Source organism: Eleginops maclovinus, chromosome 13, assembly GCF_036324505.1.
Source record: "Eleginops maclovinus isolate JMC-PN-2008 ecotype Puerto Natales chromosome 13, JC_Emac_rtc_rv5, whole genome shotgun sequence".
NCBI lineage: Eukaryota > Metazoa > Chordata > Actinopteri > Perciformes > Eleginopidae > Eleginops > Eleginops maclovinus.
Window position 1 is genome coordinate 406,962 of NC_086361.1, and position 27,029 is coordinate 433,990.

General features: G+C 45.6%; 1 protein-coding gene across 1 annotated transcript in view; it reads left to right on the forward strand.

Annotated features, from left to right (window-relative positions):
- Positions 1 to 27,029, forward strand: part of scin (scinderin) — a 55,029-nt gene that overhangs the window by 16,034 nt on the left and 11,966 nt on the right. Inside the window, exons 6-8 of the mRNA XM_063899037.1 lie at positions 16,941 to 17,073; positions 17,149 to 17,237; positions 18,377 to 18,592. Coding sequence (XP_063755107.1) covers positions 16,941 to 17,073; positions 17,149 to 17,237; positions 18,377 to 18,592 — 438 coding nt within the window. The remainder of the gene's footprint in view (positions 1 to 16,940; positions 17,074 to 17,148; positions 17,238 to 18,376; positions 18,593 to 27,029) is intronic.

Sequence of the window (27,029 nt, forward strand, 5' to 3'; positions counted from 1 at the left end):
AATATTTAGCTTTTAATGTTAAAGACACTATTGATACACTGAGAAATTTACATTCTCAGGAAAAAAGCCGTTTATATCAGTTAATCGTTAATCGATCGATAAGGTCAATCAACTAATGATTAATGAATTAATCGATAATTTGCATCCCTATCATGAGCATAATCTATCATTACATTTATTGCAGAATAAATTTTAGATGGTGTAGATTGGGGGATTTGAGCAATTTTGGATCTTTTTTCACGGGTTTCCATTAAATTAAAGCTATCTCTCTCTGCGGTGGAACGTACAGGACCTGTAGCTGGGGTAGGAAAATGAACAGGATCAATTAGCGTGCATGCAGTGCGCCCCGGTCCAGGGACTTTGTAATCTGGTTCAAAAGTAGTGCACTCAGGGTCATTGTTTAGCTGTCCTTTAGTTAAGCACCACATTTTTGGGTGCACAGAGGCAGAAGTGCTGAGTGTTACTCTTACCCCCGAGACATCTCCCGGGAACAATTGGTACCACTTCTCTGGATAGGAGTGCCCCGCCCACTGACCCTTATTCCAAAACACAGGAAACACCCCAGAACAATCATTGGGCTTGCATCTGGTAAGTGGGCATTCAAAAGAAATACTTTGCGTCTCTGTGGTGGGAATGCTGAGAGCAGGGAAAACTTTTTCTCCAGTGTCCATCTCTCTCTTTTTTCTCTCTTTCATCATATTGAAAGTTTGTTTGGTGTTTGGAAACAACCTGGATTTGTAGCTAAGCATGTCCATGCCCGATGATTCAGATCCGTGCACCTAGGGGTGGGCAATATACCGGTATGATAGTAAAAACCGGTATTGTGCTGCGCCATGATATGAATTTTGAGATATCGTTGATACCGCGGTATTCATAATTCATAATTGGCGTTCATATTGGGTTGCATTGTCGAACATTCTTTGTCTTCTGAAGTATATTCAAACGGGCTTCGGAAGATTAACCTAACAACAGATCTCCGCTGGATTAATGAATGCCTGGACGTGTTCCCTGTCTGTTCCTAAAACAGCTGTGCACAGAGTTCTCGTGCACCTAATTTCCATACAAAAACGCTCCACGAGCTCCTTATAAGGGCATGCAAGACGTGTGAACAATCCAGACTCCACAGGCAACGCGAAAGCAACTTTAAACGATCAAAATCACGACATTATTTTAGGACATCACAATGTGTAGTAGAATCATGAATGTAGATGTAGAGGAAATCTTTTCCTCCGTGACTGATTTCGTAACTTCTAGCAAGCAGGGGCTGGCTTGAGCGGAATGGTTTTTCAGTGAGGAGACGCACAACGCTAAATGCATATGCAGTGAATGATATTAGCCTACTGTAATTATGCCCATTATTTAATTTAAGTAATACAATACAACAGAAGGTAAGCAAGAAATAAAGGCCTGGTCCATATACAAGCCTGCCCCAAATAAAGGCCAGTGCGATGTGCAGCCTAAGTAAATAAAAGCACTCGGCCACAATTTGAGGATTTACGGTGTAGACCTATTTTTATGAGCGGACGTTGCAAGCATTTTTTGCTGCGCGGAAGTAGTGCTAGCAATAGTGGATCCAAAACAAGAAGAAGAAGACTTTTGACTTTTACAAAAACACTTTATTACAGGTTTGCATCAAATACAACAACAATCTATTTACCTAGAATAGGTAAATACAAAAGCTAAGCCTTAAAAACTTGTGTAAAGTGCAAATCCTCGTTCACCACAGAACATACAATATCTTCATAACACCACCGTTGTTTAAAAGCTTCCAAGTCCCCAATGTGTTTATAAAAACGATGCTCTAGCCAGAGTCTGGCTCTGATGTTGCACAGCCAGATCGCTTTTGCTTCTTGTCCCTTTTTGTTTTCCACTCTGTTCTTCCTACTTAGGTATATGGCCATTTTAGCTTCACCAGAGAGGTAATTTAGGAGCTGCCACTTTTCTTTGCTTGTCTTTTTGTATGGAGCCCCCATGATAAACACGCTCTCGGTAAAAGTTATACTAAAAAGACTAAAAACCAATGTTAAAAGAGAGAAGAAACCCGTGAGTCTCTGGCACTCTGTAAAAACATGGAAGACAGTCTCTCTAAAACCACAAAATGGACAGTTGTTACTGACAGCAGGATTGATGACAGAGATAAAAGAATTGGAGGCGATAGCGCCGTGTAAAATTCTCCACTGGAGGTCGGCAGTACGTTTCTTTAAGGGGGGTTTGTACAGAATCCTCCACTGTGGGCCTGGTCCGTTTCCGGCACCCAGTCTAGTGCTCCACACAGTGGAGGCCCTGTCCTTCAGTCCATTTTTGTTGATAGTTTTTACAATGTTCGTGTATATAGTCTTTTTGTCAGCTTTGTGTATGCTCATTTTCTCTGGGTTTGCAACCTTGAGCAGGGGGCCCGTCAGCTCTCCGAGCCCTGGGCTCAGGTATATCTCCGGGAAAGGGTCTGTTGGGTCTGGTTTGGCTCTGCCCTGTCCGTAGCTCCTTAACAGTCTCTGCTCCTCAGCGCAGAGGCTCCGGCTCCAGAGTTGCAGGATCCTCTGGGCCACCCGGACAGAGTGTAGACCCAGCAGAGAGCCCAAGGCCCGGGCGTCGCTCAGCTCCGGCCCCGCTGCTTCCACCACCTGCTGAAGGCTCAGGGTCCCAGATCTGCGCAGCACCACCGCCAGTCCTGGTGTCTCGCTGCAGCTAACGTCCAGCCTGGCTCCATGAATCAGAGGCTCTTTTAACAACCAGTGCAGAGAGTCAGTCTTTGGACACCTTCTATGGTTAAAAAGGGCCCAAGACTTAAAAACACCTTGATAAAAGGGAGGTAACCCACTTAACTTTAAAATGGTTAAATCAGTTAAAAACAGAGCAGCATCCAGCCCCAGGTTACTCACGCGTCTTAGAATGCAGCTGCTCGCATCTCTCCACACCAAATCAGCCGGGCCGGTAAGATACCTTTGCAGAAACTGCACTCTAAAGGTGGCTGTTCGGCTGGCCAGGTGGACAAGGCCCTGTCCCCCCTCCTCTCTAGGTAAAAACAGCACCCTCTGTGGCACCCAGTGTAGCCCATCCCAAAAGAAATCTACCAATCTCTTTTGTATTTGGGCCAGTAGGCCTGAGGGAGGGTCTACACAGGTAAGGCGGTGCCACAGTTGGGATGCCACAAGGTTGTTTAAAACCAACACTCTACCTTTAAAAGACATCTGCGGTAGCAGCCACTTCCATTTGGACAGTTTTTCCTCAATTTTCTCTGTGACGTTCTCCCAGTTCTTCTGGACTATATTTGTGTTCCCTAAAAACACCCCCAGGTACTTTATGCCATCTCTTTTCCATGTCATTCCCTGGGGGAGAACTGGGAGACCGCCACGCCACTCACCGACAGCGAGGGCCTCGCTCTTCTTCCAATTGACCCTCGCTGCCGATGCTGAACCAAAATCTGTCACAATATTGGTTAAAATGTCTGCATCCCTCTGGTCACTAATAAAAACAACAATGTCGTCCGCATACGCAGATAAAACCGTGCTTCCATTAAAACCAGGTAAAAACAGCCCTTGTAATTTAGAGCGTATTTTGCAGAGGAGGGGTTCTAGGGAGAGTGCATAGAGCATCCCAGACAGAGCACAGCCCTGCCGGACCCCTCTACACACTCTAAAAGGAGCACACAGCCCACCGTTGAACTTCAGCACACTCTCAATCTTATTGTACAACACTTTGATCTTAGCTATGAAACCAGCGCTGAACCCAAACTTCTCCATTACTTTCCAGAGGAAGCTGTGCTCAACGCGGTCAAAAGCCTTTTCCTGATCTAGAGAAATCAGACCAGTATCAATGCCCAATGAGCTGGAGACCTCCAAAACATCTCGAATCAGGTGAACATTGTCCACCATGGACCTGCCGGGCACACAGTAGGTCTGGTCCCGATGGATGACCTGGTCAATAGCTCTCCCCAACCTGGTGGCCAAAGCCTTGGACAGAAGCTTGTAATCCACACACAGCAAAGACACAGGGCGCCAGTTTTTGATGTCCTGCAAGTTCCCTTTTTTTGGCAGCAGCGTGATCACCGCTCAGCTGCAGGACATTGGCATAGAGCCAGAGGCCAGACTCTCGTTAAAAACGTCTAACAGGTCATGAGACAAGATGTCCCAATAGGCTTTAAAAAACTCAACCGAGAGGCCGTCGATACCAGGAGCCCGCCGTCCCTGCATGCCTTGCAGTGCGGCCTGCAACTCCTGCGTTGTCAACGGCCCTGCGAGCTGTGAGATGGCCTCTTCAGAGACCTGAGGTAGTTCTGCACAAAACTCCTCTGAGAGCGTTTCGTCCTCATTATACTCACTCGTGTAGAGGGTAGAATAAAAACTCACAGCTCGTCTCCTGATCTGGCTTGGCTCTGTTAGTTCCTGCCCTGTGTCTGACAGCAGTGAGTGGATTACTCGCCTCTGCCCATTCTTTTTCTCCAGGCCGAAGAAGAAACTAGTGGGAGCATCCATCTCGTTTATGTTTAAAAACCGGGACCTGACCAGTGCACCCAGAACTTTAACGTCCAGCAGGCTGGCTAGAGACATCTTTTTCTCTTTGAGGATTTCAATATATCCTCGATCTCCTGTGGACTCGCTTATTGTTTCTAGTTCCACTATATCACTCTCCAGGTCTTTCATAGATCTGATGTTGTCCTGTGTGACATTGAGGGTGTGCTGTTGACAGAGCATTTTTATCTCAGTCTTACCATGGTCCCACCACTGCCTAAGACTGCTAAACTCTCCCTTCCTCTGTCTAAAAACACTCCAGAAATAAGTGAGGGCCTCTTTAAAATGTTTATCAAATGTTAAAACCGAATTAAAATGCCAATAAGCACTTCTCGGTAAAACATTTCTAATAAAAACATTACATAGAAGCAAAGAGTGATCTGTAAAACCGGCAGGGAGTATACTGCACATTTTAATAGTATTCAAATGATGCTTAAAGCAATAAATGCGATCTAGTCTGGCTGATGAAATCCTATTCTCTCGGATGTGGGACCAGGTGTACTGCCTTTCATCTGTGTGCATCCTTCTCCATACATCCACCAGGCCGTGGGAGTGGACCAGCTGCCTCAGAGCATGCTGGGATGCTGGATGCGGCTCTGCATGTTTGCGATCTAAAGATGCATTCTCCGTACAATTAAAATCCCCACCCAAGAATAAAAAATCCTCCGTGGCACAGCCGTTTAAAACATCATTCACTTTTTGTAAAAACAGCTTCCTCTCTGCACCGTTTGTTGGAGCATACACATTCATAAAAACAGCCGTAAAAAGGTCAAACCTTGCTATTATTAAAAGCAACCTCCCCTTGATAAACTGCTCGACCTCCAGTGAGACAGGATTAAAAGACTTGGAGAGAAGGAAGCCCACCCCTCCACTGAGAGAGGTGTTGTGGCTTAAAATGACTTCCCCCTCCCACTCTTTTTTCCAGTCATTCTCGTTACCAACGTCGCTGTGCGTCTTCTGTAAAAAAAGCACGTCGACATGTTTTATACTTGCTGTTTGATAAATTAGAGCCCTCTTTCTTAGCTCTCTGGCTCCATTGACGTTCAGGCTTCCCACTCTAAAAGTGTCCATTGTGAGTGAGGTAGTGCATCCAATAATAAAAACAAATAAGTTAAATAAAACACACATAAGGGGTTTTAACTTCATTGCTGCTTATTTGTTTTCGTACTTTATGCACCAGTTTTTTTAGTCTCCAAGCTTCCTGTTCTGTGAAGACAGACTCCTCTTTTCGACTAAGATGGAACTTGGCCGAAGAACAAAAGATGACCAAATCAGGGAAATACTCTTCCACAACTACCCCATGCTGGTTCTTTGTCTGGAGTAGATAGTTTTTAATCATTTCCGCTGTGTACATTTTTTCCTTTTGACTGTCACTGAACCCTATCACGTCACTGCCGTCTGACACGCACTCATCCCCACTCTCATCTGTCTGCCCTTGCTCTCTTCCTTTCTTTCCCTTGCTCACCACTTTGCTGCTCTTTCTAAGAGTAGGTGCGTTGTTCCTCGTGCTTCTGCATTTATTAGCAGTCTTTTTTTTTGTTGCTATATTGCTGTTGCCACCTCTTCATCCTCCATCTCAGCAATCTCTACCTGCTCACCCCATGTTTTCCTCTCCTCTCCTGTTTTCACCATATTTTCCTCCTGTGTTTGGCAGACTTCACCCGTCTCTACCATTTTTTCGATTATCTCAGTTTTTTTTTTTTCTTTTTCTCCCCCCACCTGATTTTCTTCACCTCTACACAAAACCACAACCTCCCTTTCGTGAACATCCTTACCATCACCCACACCCTGTGCAACACCCCCGCATGCCCCGTCGGACACAGCAACAGCCGGCTGCCCCGGCACAGCGGCGCTGTCAGCAGCCGCGGCCGCCTCCGGAGGGGAGCCCCCCACCGCCACAGCGGCCGCACCAGCGGACACTGCCGCTGGAGACACCCCACCTTCAGCAACAGCAGCCGCCCGCTGCTCCACTACAACCGGCCCGGCCGCAGCCGGCCCCGGCGCGGAGGCAGAAGTGACATCCGGACCAGGCGGAGCCGAGTCCCCGCGCCCCGGACAGGCACTCACGGTGTGCCCCTCTTCCCCGCAACCAAAACACTTCATAACCGATGAGGTTGCAAAAATCACGTAGTCATAATCATCTACTTTAACGTAAAAACGGAGGTTGAGCTCCGTGTTCCGATTGTTAAGTATCATATAGACTTGCCTGCCATGAGACACCACGTGCTTCAGTAACTGAGACTTACACCCAGACAGCATCTTCTTCACCGGAGAAACAAGTTTCCCGTGTCTGGGTAGCTCTCTACTGAGGAACTCATCAGTTATGAAGGGCAGGGACGTTGGATAGAACCACTTTGGTTGCAGGGAGCGTCAGCGGAGCGCAGCGGCTGCACCCGCACAAACATTTCACTCACCGTGATGCCTGTCTCGATAACGCGGTTCACTTTCTCCACCTGGTCCAGGAAGATCACGACCGCACTATTCATCCGCGCCAGGGACTTAATGCTGCTGTGTCCGACCTTCTCCCCCACAGCCAGCCCGATATCCTCCACAGTGCATGGGAAGCCGGCCGATATTTTAATGCCGTGCTTCCGCGTGAGTCTGGCAAAGTCTCCATTCACCATGGCGTCAGACGCCGGCCGGCGAGACACCGGCAGGAGAAGCCCGCAAAACACCCCAAAAACAGCACCAAAAGACCCAAAAATTAAGCAAAATAAGCTATCACCAATGAACTATATTAAACTAACACCCATAAACAAGTACAAACGATAAAAATTAACTCTTAAACGTTGCTCTTTTCTTTCGCTCACACTCCAAAATCTCCCAGCATGCACCGGAAGAAGAAGAAGAAGAACAAGAAGAAGAAGAAGAAGAAGAAGAAGAAGAAGAAGAAGACGACGAAGAAGAAGAAGAAGAAGACATTGAAGAAAAAGAAGACATTGAAAATTAAAGATGAGTCAAGAGGCAGAAAAGAATACCCAGGTGCAGGATGACGAATTGGTGAAAAAGAAAGGGGGCACCTCTGTCGTGTGGAGCTGGTTCGGTTTTAAGATCTCCGACCTCGAACAAAAAAATATCTTATGTAAATTGTGTCGCCTTGCTGTTTTAGCGAAAGGTGGAAACACCACCAATTTATTAAATCACCTTAAAACGATGCATGCACGGGAATATGCAGATTGCATCAAAATGCGAGAAGCAATCAGCCCAGGAGCTCGACCAAAGACAGACTTCCACTCAATCGCTTCAGCAATCACTACAAACATCATTCGCTGCCGGTACTCGCTATGAGCGGACAAGCAAGAAATGGAGAGACATCACGGAGGCTATAACCCATCACATTGCGAAGGACATGGTACCCATCCAAACTGTGGAGAAAGTGGGTTTCAAAAAGTTAATTGAAACTCTGGACCCAAGGTACGAGATCCCGAGCCGCAAGTCATTTAACTAAGAAGGGCTATTCAAATGTGATTCAGATTTTTTCCCCCTCATATATTGTGATATAATATCGCTATCGTCTGGACAGTGAAAAATATGGTGATATGAATTTGACCTCATATCGCCCACCCCTACGTGCACCTTACTTTCCTTCTGTAGGAAGCGAGAGCCCTCGCTACCTGAGGTTTGGAACCCCTCTGCCTCATCAGGCAGGGTTCCTCGGATTAGCCCTGTCAGGCATAGAGTGAGAAGCAGGAGGCCTCTTTTCACTCTCCACTTCCCTGTACCTCCCCACTGTCTAGTGGGGGAGATAACCGACATCGGGAAGCATGGATCCATTCTGTCTTACTAGTGGGGCAGATAACAGCATTTTTTCATAAGAATCGTTCAAATGTGGATACAAGCGCCAAAATTGGCTCAATTACTCTATGGGTATTGCTCTTCCAATAAAGAACGTTAGCCACCGCGAAAAACCCTCATGTCGGCTGCAGCGGCCATTTTGTTTCCGCCATTATCAAAATATGCGTTTTCCATGATATCTTGTGAAAAAAACATCAGAGCACATATAGGATGATGTCTACCCCTATGTTTTGATGGTCAAGGATTACAATGATACCATAGAAAACATAATTGAATGCTTTGTGACATCCACGGCTGCCATTTTGTCTTCCGCCATAACTGAATTCTGTATTTTGCGTTATATCTCTTCAGCCAAACACAATAGATGAAAAGTGGTCTTGTCTACCCCTATGTTTTTATGGTCAAGGATTACAATGAAACCATACACTTTATAAATCTAAAGATAAGTCTCATTGTGAGGTATAATGCTGCATTTCGACTGCTTTTCGTTGTCTCTGTACCTGTACTCTGTGCAATGACAATAAAGTTGAATCTAATCTAATCTAATAATACTGTGGAATGGAAATCATAATATGAATAGACCTATTTTTCTAAAGGAAAGAAAGAAAGAATATTTGAAAACAGAATTAGGGTATTTTTACCTGTCTCTTTAAGTGAGACTGTCTCTTTAAGATCAGATTCCTCTGTTGGTGGCAACTGTTGCTGGTAACTGTTGCTAAGAGCATATCTAAGGTAAGATTTGATTATATTTTTTCTGTATTTCAAATGATTATCTATGTTAATTTCCAAGACCTAAGGGTTTAAAAGCATACCCTCTATATGTGAACAGATGTCATTTAAGGGTGTAATCTTATTGACAGATGACATAATTTAATAAACATAATAAACACAATTTGTTTATCAATTATGGTTAGGGGTGACAGTTGGCTAATGCTAATGTTAGCTCATGTTTTAACATGACATGAAGATTGGTTAAAATGTAACCAGTGTATTGCCTGTAAAATGGCTATGTGACTCATTTGTTTGCACTTAGTAGTTTCTTGTATGTATGACTTATTACATGTGTAATAAGCTGTTTGATTAACAGATAGAAATATTAATAATTTATGGTTAGAAAAAAATACATTTAGGGTTTGCCAATCTCTATATTACATCACTAGTGCTAATTTAATATTGAGTATGGGCCTATGCACTGTGTTGTTTTCCTCTGAATTGCTGGCACTTTTATGTTGTCATCTTGTATACTGAATTGGTTTCAACTATGTGTTTTTGTTGTTTTATGTTATAGTCATATAAAGCAGATATAGACTTGACTTTCAAGCAAGATGGCAGACTCTTCACCAGCACCAGCTAAGTGGCAAACTGACTGGAGCAAATGTTGTTTATGTCAAAAGGAGACACAAGAAGTTCTCAAAGCCCCGCCAACACGGTATTCATCTGATCAGGATGGCTACAGCATGATTTCAATGAATATCCCCCTCTTTTATGAGATCAATGACCTGCCAATTATTCTCGATCCTGCACGGCTGGATGAGGGTGGTGGGATAGATGAAACATTGAGACAGAATAAGGCCATGTATCATCAGAGCTGCCGCCTCCTTTTCAACAACACAAAGCTTGACCGGGCCAAAAAAAGGAGAGCACAGAACAGTAATCGAGGTGATTGCCAAACAAAGATGCGCAGAGCTCATGAAGGTCAGAAGTCTCCCCTAGCTTGCTTTCTCTGTAATACAGAAGCTCCAGCATCCGAGCTTAGACAAGTAATGACAATGCAACTTAACCAGAGACTAAATGAATGTGCAAAAGCACTTAACGATGGAAAACTTCTGGCAGCACTGAGTGGTGGAGATGCCATTGCCCAAGAGCTGAAATACCACGTCACATGTTTGACTAATCTTTATAATAGAGAAAGAGCATTCCTCAGAACTATTAAGAGACAAGCACGTGAACAGACACATGAACATAATGCGTACCCACAGGCATTTTCTGAGCTGGTGATTTATATAGTGGAGACCAAATCGTGCTCCGAGGGTCTGTCTGTCTTCCGGCTTGCAGACCTAGTTAACCTGTATCAGCAACGGCTAGAACAGCTGGGTGTGGAAACAACTGTAAATGCCACCAGACTTAAAGACAGATTGCTGGCTGAAGTACCTGAGTTGGAGGCTCATAAGCAAGGAAAAAATATACTCCTCGCCTTCAAATGTGATGTCGGATCAGCTCTATCCCAAGCCTGTGAGTACAAAGATGCCATGATCCTTGGTAAAGCAGCTAAGATCTTAAGAGCACAGATGCTCAATCATAAGGCAAGTCTTGATGGGACATTCCATGACATTTGCATTGAAGAGGCAGTTCCATCCTCCAGAAGATGGTGTAGTCTGTCCATCTGTTTTGAGAAGTGGATTGTTCACTACAGCTGCCATGGATAACATAGATCACAATCCCACCGCAACAACAGCCACAACATCCTTCCATGGCACCAGCATCTCGGTTTTTCAGCATCCAACATCAAATGACCAAGGTGAAAAACTTGAAGAACTGAGGCTTGGGAAATACAAAGTGAAGAGAGTCCCAGAACTGCCTGACAGCTTCACAGACATCCATCCTGCCTTCTTCACAAAGAAAAAGCCCTCTCCTCCGCCAAGTACTTCAACAGATTTGCCAGATGCCAGTCTACTGAGATCACAGATTGCTCTGGAGTATGAGTGGCTGGAGAAAATCACTGTGACTGAGGGGCCTGTAGATGTTACTTGGTCTGCACACCATGCTTCAAAGAAGAGAGGCCCTGCATTTGAGGTCAGCATCACATCACTGTTACCTCTGCTTCGTGATCAGGCCCACTCCGTTGCTACTGTCAAACATGTGATGGACAAAATTAAAGACATTGTAGCATTCCTGAACCCAGGCCAGGTACCTGTTCTTGCTGCTGACCAACCAATCTATGCAGTAGCCAAGCAGGTGCAGTGGCACTGGCCTGAGAAGTATGGTGAAGACAATTTTGTCATCATGTTCGGTGGTCTGCACATAGAGATGGCAGCACTGAAATCAATTGGAACTTTACTTCAGGACAGTGGTTGGACAGGGGCTCTGGTGGAGGCAGGGATTGCATCTCCTGGTACAGCTGAATCATTTCTGACAGCCTCAAGCATCACTAAAACACGGCAAATGCACCAAATTACAGCATGCAGCCTGTACAAGCTCCTGAAGGCAGCTTATCATAACCACAATGAAGAGATGCTTGACTTTGAAGCTTGGTGTGAGAAACGGAAACAACAAAGCCCCCAATTTGAATTCTGGCATTTGGTCTTGTCAATGGAACTTGTAATTCTCCTGCTGATCCGGTCATTCGTCAAAAAGCTCAGTTGGCAGCCATACTTGAGTCTCTTGTCCCAATCTATGACACCGAACCAGAAGTGGAAACCTGTATTATTGATGGCTCAGCTCTTATCAACAGTTTGCCCCCACGGAGCTCAAAGACATTTGGCGACTATGCTTCATTTGAGTTTCTCCCAAAACTTGAGGGATACTCTGTGAAATACAAAAGAACAGACATAGTCTTTGACATCTACCGGCAATCAAGTTTGAAAGCAGAGACCAGGTCTAAGAGAGGACATGGAGCCAGAAGGAAAGTGACCTGCAATGGCAAAATACCAACTAACTGGCGGAATTTTCTCAGAAATGATGACAACAAAACTGAGCTGTTCCACTTCCTTGCTGACAAGGTTGCACAAACATTTTCACCAAATGTGCTTATAGTGACCAAAGAGGAGCAGGCGGTCAGCAATCAGTCCATCGACCTTGACGAAGTGAGTTCATGCACACATGAGGAAGCGGACACCAGGATCTTTGTCCATGCCAAGCATGCAGTGAACAATGGCAGCAAAAACATCATGGTCAAAGCCAACGATACAGACGTCCTTGTTATAGCAGTCAGTGCGTTGCCAGTTCTTCAAGCAGCAGGTTTACAACAGTTATGGATTGCTTTTGGTCAAGGAGTTAACATGAGGTGGATCCCTGTACATGACCTCTGTCAGTGTATAGGAAGAGAGAGGAGCAGAGGAATTCTTTTCTTCCATGCCTTTACAGGCTGTGATGTTGTTTCAGCCTTTCGTGGCAAAGGGAAGAAGACTGCTTGGCAAACATGGGGTGTATTTGATGAAGCCTGTGAAGTCTTCACCAAACTCAGCCACTATCCGCCAAGAATAGGTGACAGTGACCTGAATATTTTAGAAAGGTTTGTGGTCATGATGTATGACAAATCAAGTGAAGCAGCAGGAGCGGATGATGCCAGGTTGGACTTGTTTGCCAGGAAACAACGGTCATACGAAGCCATTCCTCCGACGAAAGCAGCATTGCTTCAGCATATAAAGCGTGCAGCCTTCCAGGCAGGCTGCATTTGGAGTCAGGCAACTGTACTTCAACCAGAACCAGAGAGTCCTTCTGAGTGGGGATGGACCAAGATAGATGACCAGTGGCAGGTCCTCTGGACAGAGCTTTCCCCAATAGCAGAGAGTTGCCAGCAGCTGACCAAATGTGGATGCAAGGGAGAATGCCAAGGACGATGCAAGTGTTACCAGTTTGGTCTTACCTGTACAGCTCTGTGCAGCTGTAGGTGTCTGGCGTGATGGCAATGAACTTTTAAACCTTTGATGTGAATTGATGTTTAGATGTCTCTGAAACAAAGTAGATCCAACCTTAAGAAAATGATACATTCTGTTAATTAAACATTCTTCATATTAAATATTTTTTTTCTGAAATAATTTTGTATTTTCTGTCCTCTTCTATGTTATTTACTTTGTCAAATCGCACCAAAATACCCTCAATCATTAAGATGTTTTACATTATGGATGTGCCCAGGGCAAATAATAGAGGATTTAATGGTAAAAGTAAAAAAATATGTCCCATGGGTACAATTCTGTGACAGAATATGTCTGTCAATAAGCAAAATTGGCGGCCATCTTGGAAAATGGCGGCCATCTTGGAAATTTAAGTGGCTAACGTTATTTATTTAATTAATGACCCCAAAGGTATACATTGACCAAATTTAGTGCTTGTATCCACTTTTGAACAATTGTTACAGTTATCTGCCCCACTATACCCTGGACCTTCACCGCCGTTCTGGTCACTATTAACACCTGGAAAGGACCTTTCCAACTGGGAGTCAAAACGTGTTTTTCAAGAGATCTGATTAGCACATTGTCACCAAGTTGAAAAGGGTGGGTGGGCTCTTCCGAAGGCTGAGGGAGCCTGAGAGCCACCTGTCTGTGAAACTTTCTCAAAATATCAGTTACATTTTTAACATAGTCAGTCATGTTTCTGAGTTATCCTAACTGCAAAAGCTGGACCTCTGTCAGTGTTGATTCCTGCTGGTACCCCAAATCTGGGACTCACATCCTTTAGGAGGCACTTTACAACTGTTCTAGCATCTTCCTTTCTGGTTGGGTAGGCCTGTACCCATTTAGAGAACTGGCACACAATTACCAACAGGTACTTACAGCCCTGGCATGGCGGCATGTGTGAAAAATCAATCTGCATATTTACAAAGGGGCCCGTTGAGAGTGATGTGTGGGCTTGAAAGAATGATAGCCTCATAACCAGAGCGCCTAGCCGTGGTCATATGCTGAGTAGCAGATGTGTTTAAGATGTGCAACACTGCATGAGGGACATAAACTACGCAGTCATTGGCCAGTACAATGGGTGAAGATTGTTTGATAACTATGGCAACAGCGGCCACTGCTCTCAAGCAGGAAGGCATACCAAGAACCACAGGGGAAAGTCGAGACGAGTAGTGTGCAACAGACCTGTAGTTTGAACCGTGCTTCTGTACCAGGATGCCTGTTGCAAAGCCTTCCTTCTCATGGACATGCAGATGAAAAGGTTGATGGTAATCAGGGAGACCAAGAGCCGGAGCCAATGTGAGGGCCCGCTTTAAACCCTGAAAGGCGGAGAACATGTCTTCTGTCCGCTGAACAGTGACAGGTGCAGTCTGTAGTGTGGCAGCCCGCAGGACAGAGTCCATGGCGGCATACTCATATATCCAATGTCTGCAGTAGTTTGCCATGCCCAAGAAAGAAAGCATTTCCTTCTTTGTGTGTGGTGGTGGCACTTTGTTCAGAAGACAGACCCTGGCCGGTGAAAGGAGGCGGTGTCCATCCCTGAGAATGTGACCCAGATAAGTGACCTCTGTCTGGCAGTATTGCAATTTAGCCAGGGATGCTCTGTGGCCGCACTCGGCAAGTCTTTTCATGAGCAGAATAGAGTCAGTGTGGCAAGCGTCTTTGTTAGGAGAAGCAATCAACAGGTCATCAGCATATTGGAGGAGGGTGCTGCCCCCTGTCAGAATAAAATTGTCGGGATCCCGTTTAACGGCTGCTGCGTACACAGTTGGTGATTCGACAAACCCCTGTGGGAGGCGTGTGTATGTGATTTGTTTACCCTTAAAGGTAAAAGCAAACGGATACTGGATTTCGGGGTGCAGTGGAATTGAGAAAAAGGCTGAACAAAGCTCAATGACTGTGTAGTGGGTGGAGTCTGGGGGTAAAGACGCAAGAATAGAATTGGTGTCAGGCACAATGGGCGCCCTGGGAATGACAATGTCATTAATTGCTTGCAAATCTTGTACAAAACGCCACTCATCCGGTCGGTTATGCTTTGGGATGGGCAAGATTGGAGTGTTGCAGGGACTGTTAGTGTACACTAAGACCTCTTGTTCGAGCAAAGACGGTATTACTCCCTCAATGCCCGTTAAAGCCCTTTGAGATAGGTTATACTGTCTGATTGCTGGCAGTCTGGTATTAGACTTCAAAGTCACTCTGTAAGGCGGAGCAGAATTAACAAACCCAACATGATTCTTATGCTTTGCCCATAAAATAGCTGGAACCTCTGAAAATCTGAAGGGGGGCCATAGTTAGGGGAAGGAGGTGGTTGTAAATTAATAAATGTGCTTTGAGGGAGAGAAATGGGCCCTGAGAGGCGCAGCATGTAGTGTTTCTCCCCAAGGTTGATTAGATTAGGTGTGTGAGTGCTAGAGGCTGCTGCAGCCTGTAGCAGGGCATGGCAGTGGACTGCCATAACCCCCACCTCCTTTGGACTACTGCCTGGAGGGACAGCCAGGGTGATGTGAGGGACAGAATCCATGGCATACAGCCCCATTTGTGTGAGAGAGAGCCGAACAGGCAATGCACATCCCTGTGGTCCTATAAATAAAAAACTGCTCACATTCCAACTGATCTGATCTGCTGCTAAAAGTCCTTGTTGACAGTATATTCATGTGATTGGTTAAATGCAGCAGTGCAGTGACACTGTAGGACTTGCCTCATAGAAGACATCAGTGATAGACAAGATGGCGCCGAGGATGGCTGCCGTGTCTCGAGCTCCTCACCAACTCCACATCTTAGTGTTTTTATTGTTTTACTTTGTTGGTTGTTTTTAACTTTTTTTGCAACATGCAAACCGGCCAAGCGAGCGCTATCATCCATTATGATAGAGAACAACTTTTACACATCAGGTCGCTGGTGGACAGCAATAATCCACGACGACCTGCAAACAATGGAGAGTCTCTGTGTTTACCTGCTTGAGCTCTACTTGTGGAGCGCAGAAGGAAGATACGGGGCCGGCGGGTCCTGGTTAGGCTGAGGAAACGTGAAAACAGGCCTCCTCTACCGAGTTTACTTCTGGCAAATGTCCAATCCCTGGATAATAAACTGGACGAACTCCGTAGCAGGGTGGCATTTCAACGGGACATTAAGACCTGTAATGTTTTGGTTTTCACGGAGACTTGGCTCGACCCCACGATACCGGACGCCGCCATTGCTCCACACGGATTCTCCATTCATCGCTAGGACCGGACAATAAACTCAGGGAAGAGCAAGGGAGGAGGTGTGTGCTTCATGATTAACAACAAGTGTTGCTCAGATGTGGAGATAATTTCTTCGGACTGTTCTCCCAGCCTAGAGCACATCATGATCGGATGCCGGCCTTTTTATCTGCCAAGGGAGTTCACATCGGTTGTTCTAACAGCAGTATATGTTCCGCCGCACGCTGACAACAACACAGCGCTGGAGGAGCAGAAAATACAACCGTCTTTCTTTACCTCCTTATCCACATCTCTAAAAACGGGGGTACAACGGAGCTGATCCAGATTTGCTGTCCTTATAACGTAATAAGGAAAATTTGGGCTGGCTTTACGTTGAACTCCTGGCAACATCCCGCCCACCTGACACGTCCAAACCTTTCCTCCCCCAATGGGTGATCTGTTTGGTATTTTGAGCAAAACACTTCATGGACATGTTTTTTTTTTTATAAATATAGACCCACAATATATTCTTCAGATATAGCATAATAGGAGACCTTTAAATGAGTCCAGAGCAGAGTGTTGCAGTTACATGCTGCTGTGATAATTCAGTGGATGGAGAAAGACTTTAAATCATGAATAAAATAATTCAGTAATGTGCGATCATTGAAGCATCTCTAACCTCCTTAGATAGATAGGCCGACAGTCCTGATTTCATTTGTAGTTCAACAGTGGATGAATGCTACTGATTGGTGATTGCCTCATGGAGCTAAAGGTTTTTTAGGGTGTGGCTATTATACTCGTGTGTGTGTGTGTGTGTGTGTGTGTGTGTGTGTGTGTGTGAACAGGTTTCTGATGCATCGGGCTGCATGAAGGTGAGCGTTGTGAAGGAGGAGAACCCATTCCTTCAGAGCGACCTGCTCTCTGAGGAGTGCTTCATCCTGGACCATGGCAGGAACAACATGATCTTCGTATGGAAAGGTAATCCGTCGGAGTGTGTGTCAGACGCTGTGGCTGTGTGCACGTTTCAACCTCTTCCCACTGAACCTCCAACAGGGCATAAAGCCAACCCCAGTGAGAGGAAGGAAGCCATGAGAACAGCAGAGGACTTCATCAGAGAGATGGGCTACCCCCCCAACACACAGGTTCCTGTTCACTTCATTCATTCAGAGGGTGGGGCCTCTGGCTCTGTGTTCAGCTCGGTGGGGAGAGCAGTGTGTATCCGCTGCCTTAAAGTGTCACCTCATGTTGTCAGGACTTGGGGAAAAGGACCCAGGCGCAGAGTTAATAGAGGAGGCAGGGGTACAAACGTAACAAAGGGCAAGCTTTTATTTATTAAAAAGCTGATAATAAACATGCAGAAAAACGGTACAATGAAGGAAAAGTATCAAATGGAAACAGACAAACCGGTGGAAAAGGGAGGGCTGACAAGTGGGATCCAAATCATCACAGGGCAAATGACGACACGACAAAGAACACAAAGGAAAGACAAGACTAAATACAGAGGAGGGTAATCACAAGACAAGACACAGCTGGGAAGGGGAGGTGAAACACCCGGGCAACAGGTGAGCACGATCAGACAATCAGACAGGGGGAAACTAAAGACAGGAAGTAAACTACACAAGACAGGAAGTGACAAAACAAGATACATTTCAAGATAAAACAGTAAACTATAAATACAGAAACTGAGATCCTAACACATGTAAATAAAGGAACTCTCTGGTCCACTAAAAAAACTTAAGAAAAGGTAAAACTAAATATCTCTTTACAGTTACTAATTACATATTTAAAAATGGAATAACTCACCAAATACAAGCAGTGTTTCCCCTCTCCTTTAAACAAACAATAATGAAAACACTTGCACACAGCATTTAATCCATGACAGTTTCATAAAAAGTATTCAGATTATTTACTTGAGTAAAAGTGTTAAAACTGCACTAGAAAAGGTCAAGAAAGGTACTTAAGTAAAGGTATTTAAGTACCCCCAGGAAACGATACTTAAAGTATTCGGAGTAAAAGTAAAAAAACTAAAAATACAGCTAAATATTTAAAAAATGGAAATCCAGTCCCCACATTAAGAAGCTGTTTGTAACATTTATTTAGTTTTAAAACAAATTGTAACATTGCAATACTGCAACTGTAATCTGATTACATATTTATGATGTTACTGTAATGGAATACAGTTATATCTGATTATATAGTGCTGTATCCGGTTCTGAAAAGTGTTCTTTAATGTTCCAGTGATTCCATTGAGTGAATGAAGCGTTGCTTGTGATGCCTGCAGATCCAGGTGTTGCCTGAGGGGGGGGAGACTCCCATGTTCAAGCAGTTCTTCTGCAGCTGGAGGGACTGGGAGCAGAGCGAGGGCTTTGGGAAGGTGTTTGTCACCGAGAGGATCGCCAGGATCCAGCAGGTGGAGTTCAATGCCTCCGAGCTCCACAAGTCCCATCACATGGCAGCGCAGTACAACATGGTGGACGACGGCAGCGGAGACACACAGGTGACATGTCCACGTGTGACGTCATAATAATGCTCTGTTGATGCCACAGATACATGTCATAGTGTAATGATGGATACTCAAATTGTCACATATACTCCTTGGTGGTTACTCTTTTGAAAAAGCCCCACTCAAAAATCCAAGATGGCTGCAATTTTCAATATGGCTACCAATGATGGCTTGGAAATCGCTTTAAAATCTCTTACACCTACCCAGTATAAATGATCTTGGTGACTAATTAGACATTTTTGACCTGGTAGAAACCAATTTCATATGTCATGAATTACTCAGAAACGTCTTTTTATCAAATGTAAGCCCTACGATCAAAATAATCTGCCAATGGAGGACTGGGTAGCCTAACATGCATGGTGGTGGAGGTGGTGAAGGTATATCAGGGTGTAGGAGAGTAGTAGTAGAGGTAGTACTAGTTATATCATGGTGTTCATTGAAGGCTTAACTATTTGTGCTCACATAAAAGACTCGTTTTAGTTTAAGTTTGGTTAAGTGTCCCAAATGTTTTCTAATAAGGCCCACATTTTAACATTTAGTGTTTGAAATTACACAAAAAAAGGTATAATTGACTTCCCCATGGTCAAAAACCTCTAATTCAATTCCAAATTTGGCGACATTGATCCAGTGGTATACATTCTGGGGTAGAAAATACATCTAATACATGGTTGCAAATTTTAAAAAAATTTCTTGGGGGCAGGATTGTTTTGGGGTTTACGGACCCAGGGATTAAACATGGCCCATTTTGGTTTTGTCCAAATTTTGAGGATTGTTAAAGCTACCGCCTCACTAAGGGGGGAGGGCAGTGAAGCCCCCGTTTTCCCCTTTCCCACAAAGGGAATTGGGGGGCCCTTAAAAAATATGCCGGACAACACGGTTTCTTTTTTTTTACCCGGTTTTTGCCCCGAAAACAGCTGTTGGGAAAACAAAAATTTTATTCCGGTCTAGAAAAAAACCAAATACGCACGTTCTTATTTTGGAGGGGGGAAAATGGAAAAAACCAGAAAAATTTAAGGGGTTACAGCAAAATTAAAATTGTAATATCGGAAAAGGGGCTGGAAAGCCCAGACCGAAAAGAAAAAACAAACTTAAAATAAAGAGGGAAAAAAGGGAAACCTTGTAGGTTTTTATTTTTACCTTCTTAAGACCACTGAGTTAACCCAGGGAAGGCAGGGGGGGAAAGTGCCCCAAAAACGAATTATTTGAATCGATTATCTTTTTGTTATTTGTTTCGTTTTTCCCTCGGATGAAAAACGCCCAAAAAACGCCAATTTTTAGAAAAACGGTTCAAAAAACACACAAGAAAACCAATTGAGGAAAAGCACATTTTTAAAAAATTTACATGGACAGCACCCGAAGAAAGTTAACGAAAACCCCCAGGTTTGGGGTTTAAAAAAAGAAAAGCAAAACCCCAAAGAAAAAGGGAAAAGGGGGAAAAAGGGAGCAGAGAGGCCCCGCACGGGGGCGGGCTCAATGCGGGGACCGCGGGCCCCAAAAGGGGCCATGACGGTGGAGCTCACGAGACGGGCGGCCGGAAAAAAAGAGGGGCGACCCTCTCCCCTTTTTTTTCCCTCCCTTTTTCCGGACCCCCCTTTTCCCTTCTTTTTGACGCTCTCCTCTCTCTTCTTTTTTTTTAGTGGGGGCTTCCCTTTCCGTTTTTTTTCCCCCCCCCCCTTTCTTTTTTCCCCCCGGATTTTTAAACTACTCGTCACTCCTCTTATGACGTCACCGTGCAATCTTGTTGCGAGTCCTGGAGCTCTAAAACTACAATATTCTATTATGAAATCCTTTGGGTTTATCAGGTATTAAACAGGAAAACTTTCATTGCAGCATCAATGGGAGAGGTAGGGGCGGTGTGTTTAGTATGTACTCCCTGGTCCTTCCCCCCTACTATTATCATACATATTGCTTAATGCTATCTGAGGCAAAAAAACAACCCCGGAAATACCCGGAATTGGACAAATTGACCCGCCGAAACAGGAATTATTTTTAAATTTCCGCCCCAAATATATTGATTATTTCTAACACCCTTCCTTCAAGAAATCATAAAAATCCCCTCTTAAAAACTGGTTTTAATGTGGTTGTTTTACATTGCTCGATTTTAATGTGATTTTTCTTTATTTTTTTTCGTCTTTTTTTTTTGTCCCTTTGTAAAGGACTTTGAGCACCTGTAAAAAGCTTATAAAATACATTTTTGAAAAGCTCCGGTTTTTTCGCCCTTTTTTTTTCCCAGTTATCTTTCAAATTTGGGTGAATCTGCAAATAAATCCACTCCCCCCTCCCAGTAAGGGGCGGGAGATAAAAATAGCCTGCTCCCCCTTTAGTTCACCTTTTGACCCCCTCCCGCACCCCAATTTACCCTGGCCTGAGTTTCCCTCCACATATCTGAAGTGTGCGTCTTAATTTAAAACGTGAGGGTCAATTCATTGTTTTTTGTTTTTTGTAGCCTTTGGGGTAGTTTTGCGACCCCTTTGTTCCAGACATGGCTAGGACCCGTGGGAATTGTTTGTTGCTTGTTTGTTCTTTGCTGTTTATTTTGTGGATTGGTATTCCAATGTTTGTTGCTTTTTTCTTGCCTTTGCTGTTTGTTTAAATTGTGTTTTTGCACTGATTTTTGGGGTTTCTTGTTTGATTGACCACTTCGTTATTTTTTTTGTAGTTGTTTGTTTCTTTGTTTTTTCATGCAGCACAAAAAAATAAATAAAGACCAAAAGGGAAAATAAATATGGTTCTTGCTTTAAAAACCCTGCCTTTCCTTGCCTCTTTGCATCCTTGCCCTTTGGGTCTTTGAGAGACCCTGTCTGCTGCCACATCACTCTCCCAAACCAAATCCCCCCTACAGTTCCTTAAAGGTCCTTCGACCGGATACGAGTGGTGAACTAGGGCAGGCAACTTTTAAGGAGTAAAAGAGGTTACGTTCCCGGGAAAAGGGCCCCCCCAAAGCGGAAACCCAGAAGTGGGGGGCGGTATCCAGACCTACAAAAGAGAGAGTCCCCCTGCCCCGTAGGGGCTTCCGGGGTTTATTTTCCCAGCCACCCCCAAAAAGCCTCCTGTCACCCCAAGCAGCGTACTGCGCCCCCACCCCGGTGCTGTTGATGCCCCGGGCAAAATGACCTGAAAACCGGTCAGACGCTGAGAGGGAACAAGCCGCTGAGGAAAAGGGGGAGGGGAAGAGACGAACAGTCGAGGAGGAAGAAGAAGGGGACTATGAAGTTACCCCGCTTGCCCAGCTTGAATAGCAGCCTCTTCAGCCCGCTCCACTGCCCCCCCCCTGCCGCTCCACCCCCGCTCCACAGCCGCTACACAGCGCATTGCTCCGTCCCCTGGAGATGTGAGCCCTGGCGATGGGGGGCAAGAGCGACAAGGTACCCACCACAAGGTCAAAGAGGCTTTTTTTCTTCTGCTCCACTTATGTAGTGGAAGCTCCCGAGCTCAGCAGGAGCCACAGGTGGGCTCACCCACAACAGGCGGCATGGTCGATGAGAGGAGGGAAAACTTGGAGAACGAGGAGATACAGCGCAGTTTTGGGGGGAAACAAGTTAGTGAACGGGCAAAAGAATGGATAGGCGAGCACAAAAGCTTTAAAGGAGAGAGAGGGATGCCCCGGGTCCCCTTTATCTACAGACGATAGGGGGGGAAAGTCCGAAAAAACGGGGAAGGGTGTTTAATCACATCCTTATGGGGATGTAGGAATGACCACAGAACCCACCGCTCCGCCGTTGTCCAGTGTGAATGCCCCACCTCAAGTGCTTGCCCCTTTTTTTCCCTGAGCCCAGAGTCCTGGATTCAGCTAAATGTTGATCGTTCCCCGAGCGCAGGCTCCCCCTGAGGTTCCTCAGACATGGTTCCTTCATTCCCAGTGAGTGAACAATCTCTTTCGTACCCCACTTACCTCCGCTGTGGTTACCTGTAGATGCTGTGAGAAGAAAAAAACTTCTATTCTGCTGAGAGTCACACATTACTTCAGACTTCCGCCCCGAGCATGCGGCTCCATCCCTCCTTTTTTTTTCAAAACCAAATAGCGCTGACGCACCTCGCCCGGCGGAGTCAGGGGCCCTTTCGATCCGGTTCGTGAGAAACTGCACCTCTTTCTTGCCAAACCCCATTGAGAGGGTTACAGGGGGCGTGTTTAATGGAGCTTTTATTTAGCGAGCCTTTGGCATCCCGAACCCAAAGTTTGCTTTTTTTGAGAGCAAAAAGGAAAGTGACTTTGTTTGCTTACCATGGCGTTGGAAAATTCTTAGTTCCCGCCCCCCTTTTGAACGTAAAAGTTTCAGGTCCTTATGGAACATGAGGCTGCCAGTGCATACAAAGGGAAAATCTAGACGCCTCAACCCCTACCTTCCGCCCCTTGGGGCCCAAAGGGAAAAAGTTGGCAGCCACGGCGTTGGTCAAAGTGAAATAGCTAGCCCTCAATTACCCCCTGGGGACTTGGGGACGCAACGCTTTCCAGGATTTCGCTCTTTCTGTACATTCTTTGATTGCATCGGGTCAGTGGAAGGTGCAGAGGGAAAGTGAGTTACGGGTGGTTTCCCACGTAGACAGGTTCTTCCCAAAGCCCCCCCTTTAAAAACCGGGGTTTCATTTGGCATGTTTGCTTGTGGCACGGGAAAGGGGGGTTCAGAACAATCATCCCCTTGGAAGATTTTCGATGGCTAAAGGTTAAAGCCGGGCCAAGGTATTCCCCCAACAAGTCCGGGCCCTGCGTCAGTGGAGAGACGAGACCCAGTCCAGAAGACCTGGGGAGAAGGGCGAGCCGCCCCCAAATTACCGAGAACCCCGCCACTGTGGAGAGCCAGCCTGAGTTCAACCAACCCATGGAAGGGGGATGACAATCCAGGGGAAACCCAAGTTCCAACCTTTTTGTCCATCTGTAAAAACAAGGAACACCCCTAAAAAATTGCCGAAAGTTAAAGAATTTGCCCGCACATGAGAACCTGGATAGAGGGGAAATGATCGTTGTAAGTGTGCCCGCTGTATAAGCCAGATAATTCCCCCCCCAAAAAAAGCTTGAATGTCTGCAAAGATTTGATTCACCATCCGCTAACATCAACCTCAACCGTCAAATCAAAAGGCCCCCAGGTCGAGAAATCAGAAACGGGAAACCCCCTAAATTGCTCGTCCGTGCCTTGTTCTGCAGACCTTGTACATGGATCAGCCAAACGATCTCCCGTGTGATTTTGAAGGTAGTCCAATTTTCTTGATCAAGGGCCCGGGCAGAGGCTGAAAAATTAGCCATACTTGACGGGGTTTCAGAAAGAAGTATCCTCCCCTCTGCAGGTCCCAGCTGCAACAAAAAAGGCCAGAAGAGGTCCTGATTCAGAACTGTGCGTCATGAGGTGATTCCCAAAAATGGGGAAATCTCGTTCAACTCCCCAGGACCCAGAAGAAAATCAAATTCCTTTCCCCAATCCCTTTTTATGCCCCTGCCCTCAACTTGGCTGAGCATTCTGCCCCCGCCTCTGACCTGGGGGAGTTTTCCCACTTACGAGGCCTCCCTTACCGGACTTTGTCCAAGCCCGGCCTGATCCTGATAGGCTCAGATTTCCCATTGTGGTGCCCAAAGAGCCTGCCCACATGGGACCTTATGGGGGCCCCATCGCGTCCATATCCCTTGGGTTGGGCTGTTCAGGGCCCCACCCAAATGCCTTCCCCGACTTCAGACTTTCTGAGTACAACCCTTGTTCACACTCTGCAAAACTGTATCCTGCCCAGTAGGCTGATTTGATGGAAAATGTGGAGAGACTGTGGAGACTCGTTTCCTTTCCCCCCGTAAGGAAAAGAAGAAAACCGCTCAAAGCAGGTCATTATTGCCTGGAGCTGCTCGAGACGAAAAACTGCAGTGAAAGAAGCAGGTGGAGTGTCTCGTATGCCCCCCCATTGCTCAGAGCACCAAACGTCCCGGCTAACCTTTCCCCCATAACTTTTTGCCATGGCTGCGGGGAAAACTGAAGCGGGTTGAAAAAGGGCCCCCTGAGCTCATTGGACTGAACCAGGAGATCCTGAAACTGGTCGAGATGGAGTATGTGAAGGGGGTGGATCCCAAAGATGACGCCGGTTCAGAATCTTGGTATGTTCCACATAATCATCAGAAAAGGAGGGAAAAAACCCCGGCTGGTTTTCAATGCTTTTTCCAGTTTCTGGCCAAAATCTGAATCCAGCCTTCTTCCTGGTCAACTCTGGGTCCCTCTTCTTGGCGTGTCCTCCTTTTCCGTGAGCCAGGGGGCCATCAGTGGGGACAAAAATCTATGTTCCCAAGTTCTTACCCCCTGCTGAAGGCCATGCTAAGTTTCCCTTTGGGCGGCTATGGCTCAAGTCCCTCCCCCAAGACCTATGAGTGGCAGGGTGTTCCCTTTGGGTCAACTTGTGTCCTTGTTGCCCCATTTATCCCCTGCACCCAAAGCCAAAGAGCCCCGGGAGAGGATGGGGGAGTGATGAAAACTCGTGTTGAGGGCATTCTATGTCGAAAACTGCCTGAAAAGTTTCCCTTCTTCGGCCCAGCCAAGCATTTTGGGCAATTCGTTCCACACTGCTGGGGGGATTCGAAATTCCCCAATGGGATTTAATGACTCCCGCGTTGCGAACTTTCCCCCTCCGGGGCAAGATTGCTAGCAGGGACTTGTGGCTTCTCAAGTGGCTGACCCCCAGGAATCCCTTAGGTTTGCGGGGGGCTGCCTTCCTGATAGCCGGGGGATACAAACCCCGTGGACCCCATCAAGATTCCCACATCCCCATTCTATCGCACTGGCCAGTCAATAGACCCTTGGGGTATATCTTACCTTATCCCACGGGGCCCAAAAAGTGTGGTTCGGTTGTGGAAGCCAAAACGAGGCTGGGATGCCCCCTCTTTTCCATTGAAACTGGTTGCCCGAGGTGAAGGGGGAAAACAGGAACTGGCGACCTCTAAAGCATCAGACTGCCTCGCTGCTATGTGCCCTTTGTGCTGCCCGTCAGGTGTACACAGGGCTGCATGTTTTCTGTGTGCCTCAAAAAGGGGCCCTTGGGCCTGTGGTTATTAGTGCCCATGACGCCAAGATCAGTTCATGAGGCATTCGTCATGGCCGCCCCAGGGGTCCCCAAAAGAGACATTGTCAATGCTCGACTTGAACTGAGGGCGGCCTTGGTAGGGGGGCTTTGGCCCCATCCCTTAAAGTTGAATTCCCTTGTCTTTGGGGCCGAAACCATCTTTGGAGTGACCCCACACAGCAGACCTGGTTGAAGTCAGAGTCGTGCAACAACCCGGTCTTGGTGGCACGATCAGACATCAGACAGAGGAAATCAAGAACATGGAAGTAAACTACACAAGACAGGAAGTGACAAACAAGATACATTTCAAGATAAAACAGTAAACTATAAATACAGAAACTGAGATCCTAACACATGTAAATAAAGGAACTCTCTGGTCCACTAAAAAAACTTAAGAAAAGGTAAAACTAAATATCTCTTTACAGTTACTAATTACATATTTAAAAATGGAATAACTCACCAAATACAAGCAGTGTTTCCCCTCTCCTTTAAACAAACAATAATGAAAACACTTGCACACAGCATTTAATCCATGACAGTTTCATAAAAAGTATTCAGATTATTTACTTGAGTAAAAGTGTTAAAACTGCACTAGAAAAGGTCAAGAAAGGTACTTAAGTAAAGGTATTTAAGTACCCCCAGGAAACGATACTTAAAGTATTCGGAGTAAAAGTAAAAAAACTAAAAATACAGCTAAATATTTAAAAAATGGAAATCCAGTCCCCACATTAAGAAGCTGTTTGTAACATTTATTTAGTTTTTAAAACAAATTGTAACATTGCAATACTGCAACTGTAATCTGATTACATATTTATGATGTTACTGTAATGGAATACAGTTATATCTGATTATATAGTGCTGTATCCGGTTCTGAAAAGTGTTCTTTAATGTTCCAGTGATTCCATTGAGTGAATGAAGCGTTGCTTGTGATGCCTGCAGATCCAGGTGTTGCCTGAGGGGGGGGAGACTCCCATGTTCAAGCAGTTCTTCTGCAGCTGGAGGGACTGGGAGCAGAGCGAGGGCTTTGGGAAGGTGTTTGTCACCGAGAGGATCGCCAGGATCCAGCAGGTGGAGTTCAATGCCTCCGAGCTCCACAAGTCCCATCACATGGCAGCGCAGTACAACATGGTGGACGACGGCAGCGGAGACACACAGGTGACATGTCCACGTGTGACGTCATAATAATGCTCTGTTGATGCCACAGATACATGTCATAGTGTAATGATGGATACTCAAATTGTCACATATACTCCTTGGTGGTTACTCTTTTGAAAAAGCCCCACTCAAAAATCCAAGATGGCTGCAATTTTCAATATGGCTACCAATGATGGCTTGGAAATCGCTTTAAAATCTCTTACACCTACCCAGTATAAATGATCTTGGTGACTAATTAGACATTTTTGAC